The following is an 18,112-nucleotide window of genomic DNA, read 5'->3' on the forward strand; positions in this document are numbered from 1 at the left end:
CAGCACGTATTTAAACGCCGCAATTTCCTCACACTTTCAGACTTACGCTTACTTGAAGGCACTTGCTTGAGCGCGCACACACACACACACACACACACACACACACACACACACACACACACACACACACACACACACATGCACACACATGTACACATACAGACACACAAACACACACACACACATACATGCACATATGATACACACAGTCCTGCACTCGTATATACTTACTTACAAAATCATTCACATACACTCAAATGTATTTCCTATCTCCACCTTATACACGACATAGGGAAAGGCAAACAAACATGAAAAGTAAGCAAAGAAACCGCCAAGCGTCGTTGCCTATTCCTCTGTTATTGTCCGCCTGACACAAGCGTTTTAAACTGAAGCCTCAAACTCCCGTGACCCAAGAAGCCGCACGCGCCCGCACTCTCGCTCCATCAGTCCAATGTGCCGTCACACATCGTAATGCAGGCAGCATCGCTTAAGTAGCATAGACACTTATTCAACGAGTCGTGTCCTTATGATTTGGTCGCTGAACCTGGGACCGGTCAGTCTGAACTTATCAAACGGACTTCAGCTGGAATCAATAATTACAGTTAGTTGACCTTCTGTGGAGCAGATGGTTCAGAATAGTTATTAATCAATAAAGAAAAGTATTTTTCACAGTTACTGGTAAGGAACCTGGTGCAATACGTTCCCATTGACAGTGTTTAGATCGTTTAGAAGGTTTGTTGCTTCGACCTTGCCCCTCAAGACCAATCCTTGCTAAGGGAATGCAGCATCCAAAGAAAAAGATGAGCCTATTTGATTTAAAATACTTTTGTACGCTGGAATTGAACTTGTGTCTTATGTATGTAACGGCGATAGCCATAACAATTACACCACAGATGCCAGTCCCAGTAGACTCGAATCTGTTAAGTCTACGATAAGTCACCAACAACCTCCACAGCAATGAAAGATATAAATACATGATACAATATGATATAGTATAATGTAATCTTGTTAAAAATATTTCAACTGGCCCGCTTTCTTCGGCCTTTTTTTTTTGGGGGGGGGGGTTACATTGTATTGTATCATATTGTATCATATTTATATTTCCGACCTAAACACTGTCAATGTGGACGTATTGCACAACTTTTCACTTTCTTACCAGTAACTGTGAACAATACTTTTACTTATTGCATAAAAAAATGGCTAAAGATCTATGGAACCAAAAAGGTAGATCTAGATCTTTAGACCCTCTTTTTTCCGTAAAAAATGAATCTATGACACTAGAGTCTGAACGCCGTTCAAGAAAATCGGATGTGTGTGCACCATTGTTAAGCAGTAAGCACTTCCTGGGTGTCAGTCTGAATCGGTTACTGAGTACTGCTTGAATACCCGATGTTTTGAGCCAGTGATTTGCTTGTGTGGGCGAGAAGAGACTCCTTTCACCAGCGTTTTGCAATACATAAGGCCGAACAAGGATCGATAGATACACTCATGTTCTCGCTCACACACTCACACTCACACGTACGAACAACGCTGCCTACCCAGAAAGCTCTGTAGTAGCCCGTAGGTTTCTATCCCTCAGTCTGTTTGCGATGGTTGCTTGCCTCTGGGTCGGATAATGCTAGAGGATGTTATAGAGAACGGAAATCACTGATTACCCTGATGATGCAGCCTAGATAACGGAATAGAATACCATTGAGTAGTGTGGGCTGTTTAACCTGGATGGTTTGAACGATAGTGATCACGTTTGTTAATAATTAGGACCGGCAAGCTGTTGTGTGCATGTCCCTAACACCCGTGCAATGTGAAGCTCAAATCGTTATGGATATATAAAAGGAAAGCAAACGATAAGGTGAGTGTTTTTTTTCTAGTACTTTTGCTCTCTTCTAGTGCCAGTTTCACAATTTTTCTAAATGTTTTAGTGGAATTGTAACCAAATGTCAGCCCCACACTATTTCAGTGTTCTGATCACAGTAAAAGAGCATAGCACCGTGATGTCAACTGATTAGTAGCACAGTTAATTCCTTTTCTTTTTATAAACGTTCATTATTTCTCGATACTGTTGAGGCTGAAAGGGGTGTTGTTGAATTTGAAGAACCCAAGAGGTATGATCATATTTTTAAAAAGCAGTAAACCCTCTTTGTGATCTCATAAGCAAAAGTGAAAAAGGTCACACATGTTCAACAGTTTGAAATTCTAGGATATTATCGCTACACCGGATGCCAAATGTTCTATAGAAATAAAAGGAAGAATATCAATAGCTCAAGAAAACTCAAATAAACCAAATTCCGAAAAGAAACTTACCAGTAACTCAAAACAGTTCTAAAAGGCTGTGTGTGGTCAATCTTTTTATACGGCTGTGAATGCTAGGCTATAACCAACATCAGTGAAAATGAAATGGAAGAAACAGATATCAATGTGCTTTTTTAGCAGCCTATAGAGGTTTTCTTGGTAGGAAAAGAAATCAAAATGAGGTAGAACTTAAAGAAACTCATGCAGGCCTCTTTTTAATAAGAACAACTATGAAGAGACAAGTTTCTGAAATGTAAAAGTCTGGAACATTTTGCTCGTTCGGAAAAGAGAAGGAACTTGAAGAGTGTAGACCCACAGCAACCAGCTCCGAAAAAACTGAACAGATGGGTGATAAGGGAATACGTGTACACCAATGATTTTATAATACATTTCAATATAGATTTTTTTTGGGAGAGCACAACTGCAACAATAACAACAACAACAACAACATCAACAACAACAACAACAACAACAACAACAACAACAACAACAACAACAAAGAAAAAGAAAAAAATGAAAAGCAAACCATGATCGCAGATGTCTGTTTCAGATCTGGCACAGAATGATCAATAGCTATGCGATAACAACGTCTACTCCAGATTAAATTGTTTTTCCAAGATCTTGTTTACGTTCAGTTATACGAATGTACGTGCATACATGGTGTATACACAAACATACACACACAAGCACACACACGCATTATACAAGTACATACATGGGTATGAGATGTGTGTTAAATTTTGGACATGGTTTATTATCTACCAATTCATACCTACATAGAGTTGCAAACAAAGCGTCTGAATTGGGAGCAACATCACGTTTCTTCAGCTGTTGTTTCATGTTACTTTACATATCTGTAGGATTCATATCGGGCTATTTATTGATGACCATTCTGTGGTTGTTTTTATTTGTTGTTTTTTAACCTTTTTTTCAGACAAAAATACAATAAATAATATTCCTAAAAACAAATAAAGAAAAACGAGGAGACCCCAATAGCTAAGGGTACAGGTCATGTTGCAGAGACCGCTGGGTGTGATTTTGACAGCACTGGACTGAGTAACCCCCATCCATCCCGCCAAATTTGCACTTGAATACGACTGCTCACAATTACTATCTTTAGCCCTTGTTTTTTTAAACAGAGACGACTGTTTTTGTTTGCGTTTCGCCTACGTGAGCAATTAGAATACTTTACTGCCACATGTTTTCAAACAAACAAGGAAGGGGGTGGGGGTGGGGATAACTGTTCTTTTGTGTAGGGTGTTGTTACAAATGATCTGTTTTATTTTGATTATGCGACTACAGCTACGTTGGAGGTATAAAAACTATAGACAGCATTGACAATGGTCATTTATACATATTGTCATAATTTTCTCCTCAAATATTCTGAGCACACTCCAAGTTTATAAGGGAGAGTAAATAGTTCTCTTTTCCAATAAAGAGGATAGGAGCAAACTCTGTTGGGTTTAATTGATACGTCACAACATCATGTGTATATTTTTCCCGTATAAACTGTACCTTGTCAATAGCTCTCACGCTATATTTTGTACTGAGTTGTTGAAAAGGGCCGTATTAAGTAAAAAATAACTAATAGATAACATTATCAACTAATTTCACAGTGCAAGGCTTGTTATACAAAATGTCTCTTTGTGCTGAGTTGGATGTGTAACTCACATACGAACAATATAAGAAAAAAACCCAACCAAAATATAAAAATAAATAAAACACAGCTACAATATTATAGTTTATAACAAACACTTCAACATTTCCTTACTTGCTGTTTTCTTTCTTTCTTTCCCTGTCCATCCATTAGTGCACAATAATCAAGTACTCAATAAGAAGCACAGATGTCATAAGGTTGGCCCTGCTTCAAATTTGTCCTTGAACATGGATCATTTGGGGAACTTTAAGGCTCTTCTTTCACCTGAATAGATCAAAATTATAGGCGATAGAAGACAGTGTTGAAAGCGGCTTTAGAACCAAACTATACCGTGCATTTCTCTTACTTCTTCGGAGTTTGTCTGTGTCTCTGTCTGTGACCTCTCACACTTTTTTCAACCACTATCCCCTCCCCACTCCTACTACCCGGGTGACCATTAGTGTGTCATAGTGCTTAACGTTAACTCAGACAAACAAACTCCAGACGCCGTAATCCGCCGAGGCTCCGGGTCTCATAACTGAATTTGTTGGAAGCGATCCCTTGACCTATTTTCAGTGATCCCTGCTGGATACCACTCCTCTCTTTGAGTACTTCGACAGACACAGGAACGAGGCAAGATGTACAGAGTTTTCCGAGGTAGTTGCAGCCACCATATTGGATTATATGAGCACAAAAGAATCATGTCTCCTGTTGTCGTGGGCGGTACCTAAAATCCTGAACACGCCTTTCCCGCTATTTCCACATTTTAAATTAGATGGCAAGGTTTGAAATCGTGAACTCAACACAATTGGCTTGTTATAATGCGGTCAAAAATCCGTTGCGCAACTTATCCTCAAATATCTCCTTAACGGATGAATCAATGTCACCCATATTTAGCACAGCAGTTTGAATCATTTTGTCTTAACTTACTCATATTTTCCCACAACAATTGAGGCTAGATTCAACAGCATTCCCCGCTTCTCATACACATTTTGTATGGGCTTATCGCCAATATCACAGCTAAACTATCACCGTTTTTAGGCGTAAAACTTGTTATAAGAAATTAATTTTGTAGCGAACACATCTTTTGCGCTAAAAGTTCTCAAAACATGAGCTGGTGTCACGATTTGAAAAAAATATGACGAACTTGATTTTAAAAGTGAAAATTTCTTCGCAGCTGTAAACCTTTTAAAATCTGTTGAAACCACCCACTTGGATTTTTATATTAGTATCTTTCTATTAAGGAATTTTCTAAAATACAGCTAACAGGTGTTTACAAAAATATGAATTTGTTTAGACAAATTAATTGATACAAGTCCGTGTGCAAAAGCTGGAGAGTCTATGTTCGATAGTTTTAAGAAAATATTTTACAATACGTTGCGCCCCAAATTTTTGACCGCGTTGTAGTTGTATGCCCAGAGAAGCAAATTTAGAAGAAAAAAACAACGACAAAACAAAAACAAAAAATAAAACACTGTTTTATATATATAATTGCTGTTACACACCTCGGGCGTCTGTACTGTAAACATTTTGTAAGTGGGTGGTTGGCGGGCGCTCTGGTGTAGTTTGCTTGTTCTTTCCTATCCAACAACTATCGTCTTATTCTCCCCTCCTTCTTTTTTGTGTTTGTTACTCTCTTGTAACACCTCAAATCTTCGGCACGTATATGACCTTATTGTGTTGCAAGTGCCGTAAAACTCTTACTATAACTAAAAAAACTTTTGGATAGCTTCTTGTTTCTGCTTCTCCCAGAAGACGTACCGGTGCCTGTGGTGCAGCAGTTACAAAGGCGCTTCGCTGTCGCTCGCAGGAGACCCGATTTCGATTCACGAAGGGGAAGAACATAATAATATACATTTTTTTAAAATCGAGTATCTCGGTCTTTCTGCTGGAATGCTATATTCCTCTCAGTCCTGGTTGGCCTTGACAGGCAAAAATCGGAAGCCTGCTTTTTAAATGATCAGAAAGTGTATCGATAGGGGCGAAAACTCACCTACTTAGAAAAAAAATCACATAAGACGTGAGGTCTGTTTCCGCGTTTAGAAGTGTTCTATTGTGCAGCACCTTCGTCTTTTTGCTGGTAGATCTCACTCAGCCATGGGTTCCGGGGCAAAATAGGCAACATCACAACCTCATTCGTTTCAAAACAAAACAAAAACAAAACAAATTTCAAAATTAAATTATAACATTTCCTCAAAACAATAGCAACAAAACAATTATACGCTGAGCGTACGGTTACTGGTGTAGAACTAATGATGCCGATGATACAGGTCCCAATCTCCTTCTGGGTATTCTAGAACTTGGATTGCTTCTGGAGCTTCCTTGGTTCTCAATGCATTTAGCTTGATCCTTTCGGCAACAGGAGTTAAATTCGAAGATTCCACGTTTTGAATAACCTTACAGTGTCGGAACAGGAAGTGATTAAATTATATTTTTACTTCTGTCCCATCTAAAAAGCGACCTAGCCAATGGCAACGGCATTTCTTTATTTAATACTCGTCTCAAACGCCATTATTTTAGCGAAAAAAGAGGCGAGGAGAACGAAGGTGATGGTATGACCTCAATTGAGATTATGCACTTTTGCAAGATCCGTAACCCCTTTCCGTGCCTTATCAGCCTATCTAGAATCTGATTTCTTAATAAGCCGAATACACCTTTACTCCATTACTAGGACTTTTATGGTCAGATGGGATCCAGCACAGTTAAAAAGTAATAAAATGTGTGTCTTCATGGTGAAACCAGGCGCTCGTCAAAATCATTAAATCGAAGAAACCGATAATTTTTAGCCTGTTGGACAATTTGTATTTTTATTTTTTTCTTTCGGCTGCAACACCTTTTATGTCCATTTGAAAACACATTCCTGTGTGGATTTCACTGAAAAATGTTGATCAAAGGCATACACACACACACACATACACACACACACACACACACACACACATACACACACACACACACACACACACACACACATAAAATGTAATTTGTAGTTTCTAAGGACACTACAGCTTTGGAAGTCAAATTTCTTGCTTGCCTCTGACACTAGGCGACCCCACTTTCTTCATTCGCAAATATCTCAACTTCTAGTCAAGGTAGATGAGTATTTTTTGTCCAAAAGCACGGCAAATAAGTAGGCTTTAAGGTTACACCAATAATTTCCTATGCCAAAACATTGACGAGTTCCTGATTTCACCGTGTCGAGACACAATGTATGCGAGAACATGAACCCCCCCCCCCCAAAACGACCAAAAAAAACCCCAACCCAGCCCCAAAACGTATGCTCTCTGTTAGAGGGCCCGTGTGAAAACGAACGGGCATCAACTAATACTGTATGAATAACATCATTTTGCAGAACCAAACACTTGCATTTTCCTCTTTATCACTTGCTGTGGCATGGTTCAATAGTTTTTATTTGTGAGAGGTGGAGAAGTGCACACGCATACACACACACACACACACACACACACACACACACACACACACACACACACACACACACACGCACACTCACACACTCGAACAACTATCAATTTGCGACAGAAAAAAACTGTCGCCTAAATCTTCTTAAACTCTTTTTCTGATGTTATAATTAAAATACTAACTTTTCTTAAAGGGGGGGGGGGGGGGGGGTGATTCCAAATTTTAGGGTCATAAGCAGAAAAAAGCCCTTCCTTTCAGCTTGTAGACTTTACAGTGGACACTCTCATGAGATTCTCATCCGAAGATATAAAATGTCTAATTGGTATTTATGACCCGATAAGGTCTTTCTGATAATGTGGTGATTTGTTGTTCATGCACATTTGGCACAAAACAGCAAGTTTGTCATCAATTTAACATTTAAGTGGGAGTCAATTTAGCTTATCAATAAAGGAATGGTGTGTTCTTATTGGGATTTATTAAGATCAATAATTGGGCAGCTCTATTTTTGAACCGCTGCAATCTGCAATCATTTACAAAGTAAAGTTGGCAAGAAGAGAATTACAACAGTCAAATCTGGATGAAAGAAATACTGAGATGAAGAATCTTGAGAATATTTTGATTCAAAAGGTTAGAAATTATAGGTTATAGGTAAACTGTTCACTGGCTTCTCCCGGCAGTACCTCAGGCCAGCAGAAGTGAATAGAGTTCTCACAACATCTATGATCCGGGGCAGAAAATCTCGAATCTCCAAAATTAAATAGTCCTTAGCAAGAGCAATATCAGATCTCGCCAAAATTATCGAAGCACATAATTGAAGTACCAGAAACTTCCTTAAAGATCCAACGAATAAGACTGAAACAAAACATGTAGCCTACCAGAAGAACAAAAGCAACGGCTGCCTGCAAGACGCTGAACACTTTTCACATCGATTCAGTCAAGACGTCTTCGTCTTCTGACGATCAATCAACCCGACCCTACTGTATGAACCTCGTACGGTACCAATAATAATTGTCTCATTCAATCTGCTTCAGGTTGAAATAAATTGAGATAGTGAGGAAAATATTTATTTTTACGTGTCATTTAGAGACCACGACAGGCGGATCCTGCTTCCCTACTGTCTCTGTGACATTTCAGACTAACTTCATCTCCACATTAAATTATGATCATTTCCGAAATGTTTTCTTTTACTAACCATTTAACACTGTCATCCACTTATGATCGAACAATGTTTTTCATAATATACGTCTGCTGGTATAACAATCATAGTAATCATAATTTCTCAATGATTTCAATCTCGTCGTGTTGGTCAGTCAATTTCAAACTCAGTTTTAGGTTTCTTTTTTTGTTCTTAGTGGTAGAAGATGGCTTATAGATTTATACTTGGTGCACACTGTAATCTAGGAAGTTTCCCCAGTCCCCATTTAATATTATAAATAGATAAGTTGTAGCACTGGCAGGCCTATTCTCATGGAGGGACGAAAACTATGTCTATAGCTTTCACCAATCTTCCCGAACCAAACATATTTTATTTACCTTCTGGTGCATTTGATGAAAGTTGTGGCCAAAATTCACCCTGAAGTCCACCGTGTCCCATTGTGTTGCAGTGTCAAACCATTCTGTCTGCATGCGGAACACGGTTGGCTCTAATTAAATGTTCCGTTAAATTTGATGGAGCAAATCAGAGTTCTATCTGATATAGTGTACGCTGCCAAGCAAAATTTCCTGATACGATGTGATCATGCGGATCAGGTTCATTTGACCAATATTATGCATCCTCTCTTAGACTTTCACGGCGGTTACATTTCTCTTTTAATAATTAAACGTCGATTTCCCAAATCAGAAGTGGGGGCGGGGGGAGGGGGGTATTTGTAACCCCATCCCTTACCCACAGATACTGTTACCACATTTTACACCTACACACGCACAGACAGACAGAAATACACACACACACACTCACACACACACGCACACACATACATACACACACACACACACACACACACACACACACACACACACACACACTCACACACTCACCCCCGCCCCTCGGGGCAGTGCCACTGACTGTAGTGTCTTTAGGCCATTCCCAAAGGGGGGACATTTCTCGTTCATGCACAGTAGAATTGTAAATGGGCTGATTCATCATGTCATGCTCATAACTGTGCCTGTTCTACAACAGGGAACTGCTGCTTTTTCGTTCCTAATCCCTACTATTGTCATTTTCCTGTACTTATTTTGTATGTTTGTCACTCTCTTGTGACCCGCTCTTTCCGGGGTGCCTTGATAGTCGAAGCAGACATTGCGCTGTTGAAGCTAGAGAAGTGAGCAGAGTAAGACTTCTCTGTTGACACCCACCCCTTGGCGCTCATATGACCTTATGCAGTTGCGAGCGCCGTAAAACCCTCTACTATAACTAACACACACTCACACATTCACACACACATACACACATAGACGCACGCCTGCACGCACACTCCCACATACACACACAAGCACATAAACACACCACACACAAACACATACAGCTGCGTGCGCAAACACACGCACGCACACACAGACTTACTTACTTTACTTTATCCGTCCTCTTGTACCTCTAGGTCGTCGAGGGGAGAAAGAGCTTTTTATCTCTAGCAAGTCTGATGTTCGTCATGTTAGACATGTCAGGAATGCAGGGGTGTTGCTTCCTAAAACAATGAACAATGAACAATCAGCAAATTTGATGGACTGACTGGGTGGGATATTATATGTTCTCAGGGTATCTTTCACACCCTGGATCCAGGTATTTTTTGGTGTTCCTCTTGTCTTGTACCCTGATACTTTCCACGCACAGACGTACACCTAAATGTCATTTACACTCACCCTCGCAAACCGTCAATACTTTTGCAACGCTCGTACGCCAACAAGATCCACAGCACAAAAGCAGTTATATTATCCTGTAAAGTCCTGTTTGTTATCAGCAGTTTCCGCTGTTTTGATTGTTGGTCACAGATGTTCGATTACAGACTCGATAAAGCTCCCCCCCCCCCCCCCACAATAAAAATACCAACCTATTCTGACTTGCGATTAGCCGGACACATTAGAGCGTAAACATGTGCATTCCCTTCACTCCCACGTAAACGACCTCCTTTTACGTTCCTTCGTTCTTCTTTCTCACTTACAAATGATGGCTTATTTAAGATATCAGAGATGGACGTTAATGTGGAGAGTTCAGTCTTTAATTGATCAGAAATATACTGAAAGCCTGGTAACGATCAATCTTAGACGAACGAACACTAAACAAACAAGCACCAATATCAGACTTGTCAGATCTGAGATTTTGGTGATGTGTTACAATCATTAAGTAGCTCTATGTTTCACCGTCCTGTTTTGATAGAATGCAAGACAGTTTTGAACGAATAAAAATTAAAAGCTGCGTGTTTTATTCGGAGTCAATAAACCCATAGTAGATCTCAGCATAAGCTGCTGGTTGTGGTGAGAACTTTCTTGTTTCTTCATTATTCCTACTTACTTTTGATCTGAGTCGGAGACAAATTTAGGTTTCCATTTTGGTAAAAGTTAAATATACCCCCCTCCCTGCCCCCACGCCCACGTGGATCAGGATTATCACAGCTCGCTGTGTCTTGGGGAGCATGCCAGTTTGTCAGAGGCCTCGACTGTGCCCTGCATGATGGAAGTTATAACTGACTCTCTCAAAAAGAGTAAATTTGATGGTATGAATTGAATTGAATTTTTCAATTGTTTTTAACGAAAGAACATTCATTGTTGAAATTTTATAGAGTAATTTAAATTTGCTTTGATTTGCATACATAAAGGAAGAGACTTTGAACAACCCAAACTGAATTGACATTTTAGATGGACTATCTCTACACCGCAAATTTGAAGGTGGAGAATAAAAAACTTAAGTTACAACTAAAGTGTTAAAGTGCTGTAATTATGACTCATCTATACTCAAATACTTAAATGAAATTGTGACAGACTGGGCAGCCCCACGTGTTGCTCCTGCGAGACGTGGCTGTATATCCGTATATCCACCTTGAATCCTCCTGGGCCCCATGATGTTGCACAGGTAGTTCAAGTTGTTGAAATAGGGGAGAAAACAAAACAGTGTGTCTGCCCTTTATAAAGGCAGACGATATTCGGCAACGTCTCCGGCGAGCACCCAGAAACTATTCGGAGACGCACCCCGTGCACACAGATGCACTGCCTTGGGGTGTCAAACTGTATTATTTGCTGCAGATCACACATATAGCCACTAAACTGTCGCTAATTAATTATTTTCAAGAAAGTTTCAAACCGAACTGTAAAATACCAAATTATGGGTTAAAACAGGGTAACCCCCCGAGATTTTTTTACTTGGTCCAGAGGCACAAAGCATTTTGATTGGTCTATCTTCACCGGAGACGTCTGCAGATAGATACTGCGCTCTTTGCTCGTTTATTTATTTCATCACTGCTTGTTTTAGTTCTCGGTAATATTGCTATTGGTGTTCCTCTTGTTAAAGCTATTGTTTTCAATCTTGCTACTTATGGTGCTGGCAGCAGAGCAGTTACAGCTGTCGCTGCTGTTTATTAAAAAAAAATATATTATATTTCTGGTTGCCATCGTTCATATTAATTTGCTGTCGCTATGTTTTGTAAGAATATTTTTTAAAATGTTGCAGTTTTATTCTCACTTTTCTTTTGCTTTCTCGTATTTCTAAAAACGGTTTTATTGCTAATTTTGTCCTGTTCTCTTCCCTGTGGGTTAAAAAAACAACTTTAAGCGGACGTTTCGTCTTTGGGCTTCTTGTCTACAGATTTCGGCTTTGATCAAACAACTTTTGTGTTGTCTCTTCTGTGGTTTCTGTGACTTGGATGATTTATCGTTGTTGGCGTTCTTGTTGTCTCGTTTAATTTTTTAATTTGTGTTTCTACATTGCCGTTGTTCGACGTTAAAATAGAGGACGGTGAATTTCCATACTAAAGAACACCTTTCTCTGTGTTATTATAGTTTATTGACATGAATTATCTGGGTACTTGTACCCACGTGGCCCGTAGCAATAATATTACAATGTGACGCCTTGACATTGTTGTTGTTGTTATTGTTGTTGTTATTGCTGTTGTTATTGCTGCTGCTGTTGCTGTTTCGCTTTTCTCAACAACTAAATGACCGATACTGTGTCACTGCACCACTTACTTTACCCTAACACAATCATCCACTCTTCATATTATTGTAGACATGACACTATGGCCCCAGCACTAAATGATCGCTATTGTGTCGACGTGCCTTTTCTCCTCACGTTAAAGCAAAACTTAACTTTAAAAACCCTCCTCTCTCCCTGGCGCAGACCCGTCACCATGACCTGACAGTGTGTTTGCCTTGAGGCGACGACCCATGGCATCATCCAGCCTGTCGCAGGACAAGCTGACCGACAAACGATCCCTGGAGGACGAGCTGGAGAACGGAGGTCTTTCCCCACAACCCTCGGTCAGGACCAACCCCAACGAGGATGACGCCTGCTCCGAGATCGTCAGGATCGAGCAGCGGGACTCGGCGGCCGGAGCTGGAGGCGGGGGCGATGAGGATTATGAAGCCACAGCTTTTGGCCGCATCGTGCGCACGCTACAGGTTAGATATCGAGTAGGTGTCACCCCCTTTTCTACCCTTTTTAGTTTAATTTTTGCACTTTACACAGCATGTATTTATTGCCTGCTATTGCTGCTGCATGTGGAATGCAAGTTGTAGACTGCTGCCACTTACAAGGAAAGAAATTTTATTTATAATTACGCAAAATTCACTCAACTGCAGTACAAACAATGGATTTAAAAGAACTTGTATTTTAGAAATGGAAAAAGGAATCTGTTTTTTTTGCAGCACCAGTTGCCACGTAGTGATGCTCATGGATTATCAATGGCGACGACACTTTTTTAGAGGGAGGACCATCTTGTATAGTACTATTATTTTTGTTTTAAGTGTGTAAAATACAAACGAGTTTAACGTCCATAAATGCCATCCTTACACATGTTATCAAAGACCAACTCTTAAAACCTAAATGCTAGAACTCAAATCCAAATACTGAGACGTTTTCACTCTTTCTGATGAAGTCGTTAAGTTGTCTATTGTAAACACTATTCTTTTAAGCCCTCCCCCCACCCCCACCTCCCAGAAAAAAATAGGCATTGACTTTTATTGCGCCCCCCCCCCCCCCCCCCTTAGTTTGGCCGTGAAGTAAAAAGTCCACAATTCCCGTCACGGTAAAAGTTGGTAGTTTCGTGGCACAACAAACTGTGCAACCTGTATTCGGATTCACCAACTGAAATTTGAATTCACGCATGATTCCAATTGAAAGATTGTCATATTTTCTCAACTGTTATCGTTGCACAAAATGTATTTGGCAGTTACTATTTGCATCTGCATGTTGATATGAATGCACGCTTGCGGTTCACACCCCCGTTATATTTTCTGACCCCTCATCCCCGAACGACCCTTTCACTTTTGCCTTTTACTATGTACAGATCTATGGCATGTCCGGAGTAAAACGATACTGAGAGTTGAAGTGGGAAAAGAAAAGGTTGAAACTATCATGTTGATTAAAGAATTGCTGTATTTTGTGGCAGCTATCTTACCAAAGCTTGACATTTGCCTATTACTGGCGGAGTGCCCCATTTTTAGGGGCAAACGTTCTGTTCAACAGCGCCACTATTTCGAGCGGGCAGGGGGAAATATAAATAGTGCGTTGTCCTACCAAAGGAGGTGGAAAGGTTACAACTTCAAATGTAAAAGCTGTGCAATTCATATGCTATTATAATATTATACGTTATACGCCCCTTCGGCACAACTTACATCAGTTAGAAGGCGGGTGGTTTCGACCCTGCCTGTTTTGAGACGGACGGAAATAGCTGATAAAAAACACTCAGCCTTTCGAAATCTAGCTCACGTCTTCTGCATGCGATGGCAAAGAGCCTAACGTTCTCATCACTAACGCCAGTTGTGCCATTCAGTCCGGGTTGGGCCTGATAGGCAGGTTCGAAGTATAATGTCACTTGTCTCCAAATTTAGATTCCTGTACCGTTTTTCGAAACCTTGTGAAAGTCGTGCACTTGCATATGGCAAGGATATTTTTCCCAGCCATGTATGCATGCATGTCTTTATAACCTGTCTACCGATCTGTCTATGATTATCTGCATGGGTAATTTCCTGCCTACCTGTTTGATTTTCAACATGTTTTTCTGTCTGTCAGTCGGTTTAGCCTATTTGCTTCTTATAATTCAGGAATGCCTGTTTGCATGTATGTATGCACTTTAGCATACGCCGAAGTAAGATCTTTTATTGATTCTTCCGTGAGTGGAGCAAACTGTCTACTGTACATTATTACTCGAGGGTATAATTTGTGCCTCTAAGAAATAACCGTTTTCAGTCTCTGAAGGCAGACAAACATCCACACATAAGTAGACCACACATTTCTTGACGCTGTGCTATCTTCAGACCTTGTGTGAAGATGAATAGCCGTATGTGGTAAAGTACAACAGCCACCAGACGCCTTTTCATTTTCCATATTTTCCTTTTTCTTCTCCCGGTCTTTATCTTTCAACTCTTCGTGCTTGGTCCTCTCCCTCCTCCTCCTCCTCCTCCTCCTCCTCATTGTCATCAACATCATCATCGACATAGTTCGATAGCAGAATAAAGAGAAGAGTCTTGTCTGGTATTTTCTTAAAGGGTTATCTCTGGCGTTTCAACTTGCTGATATCCCCTGGAGCATGACACAATGATGTCAGTATCGTCGTATTTTGTGTTTACGAAGTGCTAAACAATACTTTTATAATGCTGATCGTAACTGAAACCAATGCGTCAGAAAACATTGAACATACCGGTATCGGTGGTGTTGACCTGGGTGCCGCAGTTTGAGTTTTTTTTTTAAAGGGGGGGGGGGGGGGGGAGGGGCAGCAGAAGCTTTAAGTTAAAGTTAAAGATTTTAGTATTTTGAAATACAGCCCTTTGGTGTCGAAACGTGCCTGACTATATTTGCGACTCTTGCTCAAAAGCGACACCCAGGGAGAATTTCAATGTTAACTTTTTACGTACTGTTTTTGAACCTTGAGTCTTCTCAGTGCACCAAATCACAAATCAATTGATTTGAGTAATTCGCCAGACTAACATTTGGGCAGACTAGAGCTTTGTGTGGCTAAAGATGAAGATAATCATGTCCTTACCACACTTTGCCGCGGTGATGTCTCTGGTAGCTTGTTTCTTATATTCGATTTCTTACGTTGATGAATAAACTCAGACTTCATGGCATGACGTATCTGGTGGGGGGCAGCGTTTGTGGGGAGGGGGTGTTTGTTGGGCTGTTTGACGGAGATAAACATCATTTACTATTTTTTCTTCACGATGAGAAGGTTGTTTTGATTGGAACTTTAAGAAAGGCTTCTAAGTGAGGCTTTGCACAGTAGTTTTCATTGCGCAGGTTGCTGTTGAAAATATTATTCTACTGACGTTGAGTTTTTTGGAGAGGAGATCGTCATCATCGTCATTATTGTCCTCACGCTCCTGCTTCTCCCAAGACTCCTCCTTCTGCTCCTGCTCTTCCTCCTCCTCCTTCTTCTCATCATCCTCATCATCATCCTTATTCCCATCATCATCATCATCATCATCATCATCATCATCATCATCATCATCATCATCATCATCATCATCATCATCATCATCATCGCATCATCAGCATCATCAGCATCATCAATGGATGTAATCGATAGTGTGATAGCACTCTGAAACTGCTTCCCCTTCATCTTAATTTCTACTGCGCAAACAATTACATAACACATGAATGTATGATGAGATAATACACATTTAATAAAATATCTTTAAAAAAGACAACATCTCAAATAACACTGTATTGAAACCAGCAGATCTTCAAGCAAATAGTTCAAACAAAAAGCAAAAAACAAAAACTAAACAAAACGAAATAAATAACATCGCGAAAGCCCCCTTTGGCTAATCCTACATAATGTTTCCTTTATGTGGATGAGGGAAGAAGGATTCAGTCAATACCATCTGGCGTCAGCTGTTCTAATGTCAGATTTCAACTGATGTGAAACATGTAAAGTTGAAATCAATTTTTTTAAACCAAATCTTAAAGGGAAAAAAAAATATGTTGGATTTATCCCCAAGAGAAAGTTATGAGAAAAAAAATCGACGACTTTTAAGATGAGAATTTAAGGATTATAAATAGAGAAGAATGGTTCTCCCCGAGTTTGATTTAATCATCATGCGTTACCTCCTTTGTAAAAGGTACTTTAATCCTTTGCAAACATTTTATCATTTTTATTTTGTCGTCTTTAATGAGAGAGTGGGACAATTCAAACCTTAGGCTATCATTTATTGACAAATTATTGTTAGGGGAAACAGTCGTTCGAGTGTCATTCTCTCGTCTTATGACCAAAAAAGTATAATATATGCCCAACTAGGTCAAGTAGAGTTATTATACAGGCAAGTAAATCCTTTTCATGTCACGTCTTTCTAAATTGGTTTCATGGCTGTACAATTAGAATCAGAGGAAGTTTGGGGCTTTAAAAAAATGTGTTATGACCTAATAACCTATCGATATTGTTTTAACAAAAGAAATCTTAATTAATTACTCCCTAACTATTTGCTGTTTACCTCAGCAAGTCAAACATACATAAGTCAGATCGACAAATGAATATTGACGTTAAATAATCAGATTGACCTAATTTTGAGTAAGTTGAAACACACACTACACGTTACTTGTCTTTTTTTTTGGCCTATCTTGTTAAATTTCATTCTTGGCACGTACGTTTAGCTGTCACAAGACGGCAACATTGCATATCTTGCAATATGCGGGGGGTATTGTTAAGGCCTACGAGGTGTGTCACATTAATAAGTTTCGCTGATTAATACCGCTCACAAATAGGGTAATTATCAAAATAATATTGTTTTAGTCTTCTGTTTTTATTCTAGCATATTCATCATTCTGATGGGCTTTTATTCTTAGACGGAAACAGCTGGCTTGCTTTCTGTAGTAATATGTGACAGTGGGAAGGTTATAATTTTTCCATCATTTTAGACTGACTAGGAAGTACACTGTTCTGAACGAGTGCGCCGTTAGCTCAGTTACTGTCATGCTGGGCATCGGAGCGGATTGCTTTGGTTCGAATCCCCTACAGGACATTTTGACCTTGCGCTGTTTTGGAGAGTTTTAGAGTTCTACACCCATTTGGCATTGAACTATCGGAGAAGGGCGATACATTCGAAGATTCCGTCTCTTAAAAAACCTTACTGTCTTAAAGGAGGTATCGGAATGGTAAAATGCGTCAATATTTATTTATTACTAATCATGCTCTAAAGTATTTACATTGTCTGGGTCTAGTTGTTATTCTTTGTAAAGAAATAAACGGCAGAATAATATCGCAAATGAACTTAAAGGTATTGTAAGGTATGTTTTAGCACGTACCTGTCTCAACTTTGCATAATCATTTTGGAGGAAGAGTCTCCAATTTCTGTGAGTTCATCTCCAGCTAGAGCCTAGACGACAGAGAACGATGTAAACTCCCCGAACAGCCCAATTGATTGGGATTCAAAATACACACCTGCGTCGTACTCCAGTACGAAACAAACATAGCTGCACCTGCTTATGGGACTCAATAATGAAAAGCCTAGTCGAGTTTGTACATATATGACGATTGGGAGAGACACACATGCCCTATTTTACACTAACTCACGCTCTCTCTCTCTCTCTCTCTCTCTCTCTCTCTCTCTCTCTCTCTCTCACAC

At 39.8% G+C, this 18,112-nt stretch overlaps 1 protein-coding gene across 4 annotated transcripts in view; it reads left to right on the forward strand.

The window, feature by feature from the left end:
• Positions 1–18,112, forward strand: part of LOC101858612 (cyclic nucleotide-gated olfactory channel) — a 200,372-nt gene that overhangs the window by 93,197 nt on the left and 89,063 nt on the right. For 2 of the 4 annotated variants that reach the window (XM_013079966.2, XM_013079965.2), the window contains exon 2: positions 12,672–12,964. In XM_013079966.2, the coding sequence (XP_012935420.1) occupies positions 12,719–12,964 (246 nt within the window). In that variant the 5' untranslated portion in view covers positions 12,672–12,718. Of the gene's footprint in view, positions 1–1,147; positions 1,850–12,671; positions 12,965–18,112 lie in introns of those variants that run through there. The other 2 variants (XM_005093793.3, XM_035968600.1) reach the window with 2 other exon arrangements.

Source organism: Aplysia californica, unplaced genomic scaffold (assembly GCF_000002075.1).
Source record: "Aplysia californica isolate F4 #8 unplaced genomic scaffold, AplCal3.0 scaffold00069, whole genome shotgun sequence".
NCBI lineage: Eukaryota > Metazoa > Mollusca > Gastropoda > Aplysiida > Aplysiidae > Aplysia > Aplysia californica.